This window comes from Oncorhynchus tshawytscha, linkage group LG12, assembly GCF_018296145.1.
Source record: "Oncorhynchus tshawytscha isolate Ot180627B linkage group LG12, Otsh_v2.0, whole genome shotgun sequence".
In the NCBI taxonomy this organism is placed as follows: Eukaryota; Metazoa; Chordata; class Actinopteri; order Salmoniformes; family Salmonidae; genus Oncorhynchus; species Oncorhynchus tshawytscha.
In genome coordinates, this window is record NC_056440.1 from 64,834,129 (window position 1) to 64,840,128 (window position 6,000).

At 41.6% G+C, this 6,000-nt stretch overlaps 1 protein-coding gene across 1 annotated transcript in view; it reads right to left on the bottom strand.

Annotated features, from left to right (window-relative positions):
- LOC121847864 (eukaryotic translation initiation factor 4 gamma 2-like) overlaps nucleotides 1-5,573 on the bottom strand; it is a 48,749-nt gene extending 43,176 nt beyond the window's left edge. Inside the window, exons 1-2 of the mRNA XM_042331109.1 lie at nucleotides 5,535-5,573; nucleotides 5,358-5,453 (exon numbers count right to left, since the gene is read on the bottom strand). Of these exons, the coding sequence (XP_042187043.1) occupies nucleotides 5,358-5,453; nucleotides 5,535-5,573 (135 nt within the window). The remainder of the gene's footprint in view (nucleotides 1-5,357; nucleotides 5,454-5,534) is intronic.
- Between the last annotated feature and the right edge of the window lie 427 nt (nucleotides 5,574-6,000).

Sequence of the window (6,000 nt, forward strand, 5' to 3'; positions counted from 1 at the left end):
ACAAAGAACATTTTCCCTTAGCACAGCAGCAGAATTTGTAAAATAACAACCTGCCCCAAAACCACCTCATAATGCAATCTCCCAGTTGATGCATCCTTGCCATAATGCATTATGTCAGTGACTTAGTGTTAATACACCCAGAAGTACATTTCATTTTCATTATCAAGTCAATTTATCTCTCTTTGTATGCTGTGAAGCTGACTGAGCTCTATGGCGGGGCCAGGAGCTGGAGAGGAAGTGCTGAGCTAACAAAGCTGTCTCAGAGCCCTGCTAATGGAGGGGAGTACGGAGGCCCACAGGTTAATTGCCAAACGAGCTCCGGATGCTCTGTGCCCCTCTACATAGATTAACAGTTGACATGTATTCCTGCAGGTGGTCGGCGAGGTACCAGCAGTACACTATATTCCACTCAATTCAGTCAGATATTCCATTTTACCCTCTGTCCAAATCCACACTGAAATGTCTTTGTCATACCAAAACAAAATCAATATATCATGGATAGGCCTATCTCATTTATGCTACATGAAGCATAACATGGATCCCTAAAGTTAGGGATCAATTAAAGAAAGAATGCTGAAAATGTATGGTTTAGCAATCCATTCTGAGCGTGTGACCTTTTCAGTTGAATATTCCCTTGAAGTTTTCTTGTAAAAGGAATAGAAACAATGTAGCCACATTGCTTTTGAAACATTTGTTAGAAATTGAAAGTCAAAATCTGAATTGTCTGAAAAGCGTTTGAGCCTGTTATTGTCTGCCATCAAAGCACAATGGTAGCAGAGCAGTGATAGCAGCACTGGCTCCCGTCTGGCTACTCAACCCTGCACCATAGAGGCTGCTGCCCTATATACATAGACATGGAATCACTGGCCACTTTAATAATGGAACACTAGTCACCTGAATAATGTTTACATACTGCTTTACTCATCTCATATTTATATACTGTATTCTATTCTACTGTATTTTAGTCAATGCCACTCCGACATTGCTCGTCCTAATATTTATACATTTCTTCAATTATTTTACTTTTAGATTTGTGTATTGTTGTGAATTGTTAGATACTACTGCACTGTTGGAGCCAGGAACACAAGCATTTCGCTCCACCCACAATAACAACTGCTAAATATGTATATGTGACCAATATAATTTGATTTGATTTGTAGATGATGATGTGTGGATTTGTGTTCAGACGGTCACTGAACAGAGTCAATCTGGGTACAATCACACCTTTTTCTCATTGTTCTGTCATGAGAATGCACAAGCTGTCGTCAATACGTGTGTCAAGGCAATCCTTATTTAGGTTGTGATATTGTGCTATTTCCTTGGTTTCTACTGCATTCCTTTGACTGGTGGTGTTTTGAGATTCATAAAGTCCATGCCGGAGCTGTGATTTGTGTCAAACTATGGAACGCTGCGTGCATATTGTCAACATAATATAAATAGATCATGATTACGTGTAACATCTCTTAGCCTGTCTCCATATGCGCTATTATATTTGTCTTAATTTCTCTCATAATGCTATGAGTGGTCCAATATGTCAGTTTATATTAGAGGTACAGACTATTCAGGGCAATAGACAGGGAGTTGGAAGCAGGAAGTTTAAAATCTTCACGAGAACTTACTCTATGCCTCTTCCAGTATAGCGATGAGCTTTATTTATCCAACTGTGTGAGAATGCTTCTAAATAAAGAACACAGTGCACCGATACTGAATCACATCACAATACATTGTCTCACCCCAATAAACCAATAGGTTTACACCATGTGATTCCGGTTGAGAATTCTTGTTGTATTGGAAAGTGCAACATTTTGGGAAAATAACGATAGTGTTTCCTAGATCTGAAGTGCACTACGTTCCACAGCGTACTAAAGGGATCTGTTCAAGTGCTTACATTAACAAGAAGTGAATGAGGCGGCAAAGTGCCAAGGGTGCACCATTGCACAACCCAGCCATAGCAAATCAGACATACCAAAGACTATGAAGTACATAGACAGACTCATGCCTGATCTTAAAATACCCAAGGAATGTGTTTGAATTGAGCAGAGGTGATATCGTCTGTTGGGGGATTTAAGCTGCATGTATACATAGACTCTATTGACTTGCATGTGAGGAATGAGTAGGTTTGTCTACAGGTGGGGCAGATGCTGACCTGGGGGAGGAGGGGGGGGTGTATCACAGCTGGATGGAGTTGGTGGAGGGAGTAGAGCGCAAAGCAGGGCATGAGCCATAAGCTAGAGCACCATAACAGCTGGTACAAAATAACATGTCTATGGCCCATTCCCCATGACAGCAGCTGTCTTGAGCTGAGGAGTTTTGTGATAATTTGCCTAATACAATGACGTCTGCAGAGAGTCAGGGAGATATTTGTATGCAGATTATTCCTTTAAGTCCAAACGATAAAATGAGCAGTGAAGACAGCATCCTTGAAACAGCTTGAGATCAAATTCGATTGAACATTTTATTCATGTGCAGCTCCTTTGAAGCTCAGAAGGAGCTGATATGAAATTAGACACATTACATTTTAGAGGATGCAAAGGTACATTTCTATTGTTTTTGAATTTGTTTGTTCGACTGCAAGGGGACTTTATTAGACAGGATCTTTCTTTTGAGGAATCACTGCCTTTCTGTGATACTCCCAAGAGCTCTCAAAGGAACTTTGATTTGGAGAAACTTTAGTTGATAAAATAAACACAGTAATCCCTGCTGCAATCAGCACAAACATTTGCTCAAAGGATTTCAGGGAAAGAGATGTTGAATGTGCAACAACAGAGAGACGATTTAAAATGCTTGCTCATGTGTGAAGTTTGCAGAAGCATTGAGTTGAAGAAGTTTACTTTGCTTCATTGGCCCTTCCTTCAAGGACAAGTTCATTTGTGATCAGAGGGATGCAGTTTCATTTTGATTTAACAACATAGTCACACACACGCTGCCTTTTGCAATAACTTTTCTGCTCTTGGCTCCTTCAGCTCCTTGTATACTGTGAACGGTTGACTAATCCAGCAGGAGGAATCTGTTTGGAGGATCACAATTGACATGGAGAAGATAAGAACACTTAGTAAATTACATTTTGTAACTCAAATGCAAGTGGTACTTGAGCTGAGAGTGAAATGAAACGAGATCCCTCATCTCCCATCAGCAGACAGCAACCGGTAGAAAGTAAAACTTCAAGGACGACCTGAAGGGACAATGGATTTTGGAACATTTCAATTGTTCCGGTGAATTCAGCAGGGTTGTCTCTGGGATAATGTAGCAGTTTTATGCATTGCTTTTGATATCACAAGCCAGGAAATACATTTCCTCAGAGGAAATAGGAAAGCAGTTGTTTTTTTTTGTTTTTTTTAGAAAGAAGCATGCAATGGAGAACAGAGTAGTCTCATCAACATTGACAGTCACTGTACAGTCAGATAATGAAGGATCCATTCCCTCAGTGAGCTTCTTTATTTCCAACATCTTTCCCAAACAAGTGCAATTCATTTTATTTTCAGGAGCTGCTAGCTGCTACTAGACAACAGCATTCACATTCACAGCTATGCCTATGTCTCTGAACCTCGCCAAGTTGGTGTTCTGAAATGGGAATATGAAACGGTGACAGTAGCTTCACCGGTCACAACCTCTCCTCTTTAAAAAACGCAGTGTTCTTTTCAAAGCAGCCAGTAATGCGTAGCAATGACAGGTATTGATCAAAGGGGTTTGAACTGTAATATTGTATGACTTTAGAGCAAAAGGCATAAGTATATATTTTTCTGTCATATTCAAAGTTGAAACGGAAAAAGAGTGTATAGTTGACAGATATGCCATATGTCTAGTCTATTGAGTTGTCTTGAAGTTCAGTGCAATGTTTTAGGAATAATATAGGATTATATTATCTTTCCAGGAAATGCCAAAGCCTTATTGCAAGATACTGTATACTGTATACTGTACACTGAGTGTACAAAACATTAAGAACACCTGCTCTTTCCATGACAGACTGACCAGGTGAAAGATGAAGGGGAGGAGATTAAAGAAGGACTTTTAAGCCTTCAGACATTTGAGACGTGTGCCATTCAGAGGGTGAATTGGCAACACAAAATATTTAAGTGGCTTTTAACAGGGTATGGTAGTAGGTGCCAGGCGCCCCGGTTTGTGTCAAGAACTACAATGCTGCTGGGTATTTCATGCACAACAGTTTCCTGTGTGTATCAAGAATGGTCCACCACCCAAAGGACATCCAGCCAACTTGACACAACTATGGAAAGAATGCATTGGAGTCAACATGGGCCAGCATCCCTGTGGAACACTTTTGACACCTAGTAGAGTCCATGCCCTGATGAATTGAGGCTCTCCTGAGGGCAAAAGGGGGTGTTTCAACTCGATACTAGGAAGGTGTTCCTAACGTTTTGTGCACTCAGTGTATATGTGTACTAGGGTGAAAATAACTGTGCCACAAAGGCTGCACACATTCAGCAAATGTTTGACAGTGTTTACAAAGCATACAACTTCTAGGATTGAGACACTAGAAGTAGAACTGTTTGGATTAAACTTGAATAGCAAATATAAACATGGCCGGTGTGCTCCCTTACCCAGCACGCAAATTCAAAACATTGCTGAGAATCCCATTTAGCCACACAGGCAGCTCTGTGAGAGGATGTGACACAAAGCAAGCGCTGCTCACCAGCCTCACCACTGCACAACAATATATGTCCATACACAATTGACTTCTCATCACTGAACATGTGCACACACAATGGAAGTCCCACAAACAATACACTTTACACTATACTGTGTACTGTATGTGCACACACACAATGGACTGTTCCTTCCCCACTCGCCTGGGGAATGTGATTAAAAGCTTTAGCACTTGGGCAGGTCTGTGTATAGTCACTGGCAGTGCTTCACTCCGGAGTTCCTGCACAAGGCTATTTGTGCCTCTCCCACATCATACTCAGGCTTTAGCCTGCCAACCCTGGGAGTGCACACAGAGACTGGGGCTAAGGTAGATGGGACCACATTTACAGAGCCACGCTGCTACAGAAATGTGTGTTTATGCAGAACCACAGTGTTTCCCCTGCCAACTTCAGCTAAGCAAATCTTGACACAGCAGATTATAGTGATGTAGTTTGATTACAGAATATTGTAGGGGATTTTCAAGACTGAACTGACTGTACCTATTATCATTTTCTGGCTGGTAGAGAACTGACAGAACACGTGTAATAGCCTACATGTGCATCTGCCTGCGGGCGTCCTCAGGTCCTTGGTGTCATGTTGTTAGGAAGGAGCGGTGTGATGTGATCTTTCTAATGACTAAAAAGATTGCAAGGCCACAGTAGAACCCAAGAGGCCATTTATCAGTGTGTGTATGACTTGTTGAAATGAGTTCTGACCAGCAGAGGCTGTAGTAAGAGTAATATCTGGTCCTCCATGTTCTCTGGCAGCTCCTTCATCTTGTGAAGGACCCAGTCGCTGTCAGGTCCAGCAGCCTATGAGAAACAGCCGCAACACAGATTACAAATGTGCTGCATTGTGAAATAGTTGCCTTGCTTGCAGGGATGCCAACATACCTTATATGTCCGCCTCTCCGTTCTGCTGCTCAATTGCATTTTGACCTTTCATATGTAGTGTACTCTGTCTCCCCTTGATCCCTAATTGAACACATCAGTTGCTCTGCGTATCTGTGCTCTACCTGCTTTCAAATCTCTGCTCCGCCCATGAAGTCTTTCATGTCTCGTCCTGTCCTCTCCTGTCCTCTCCCTCCATACCACTAACTGTCTTTCAACGGGATGACATCCCAACAGGATCCCGTCCCATCTGTGCCAGAACCCAGACCTTCATTTCAGAACATTAAAGTATGTCCCAGAGTGCTACCATTCCGTTATGTTCCAAAATTGTCCCAAAGTTCGTTAAATGTCCAATGCAGCAGTTTTATTCTCAATATCAAATCATTTCTGGGTAGCAGTTAAGTACATTACTGTGATTGTTTCCAATTAAAATGGTCAAAAAGAAACCAAAATAGCTTCTTAGCAAAGA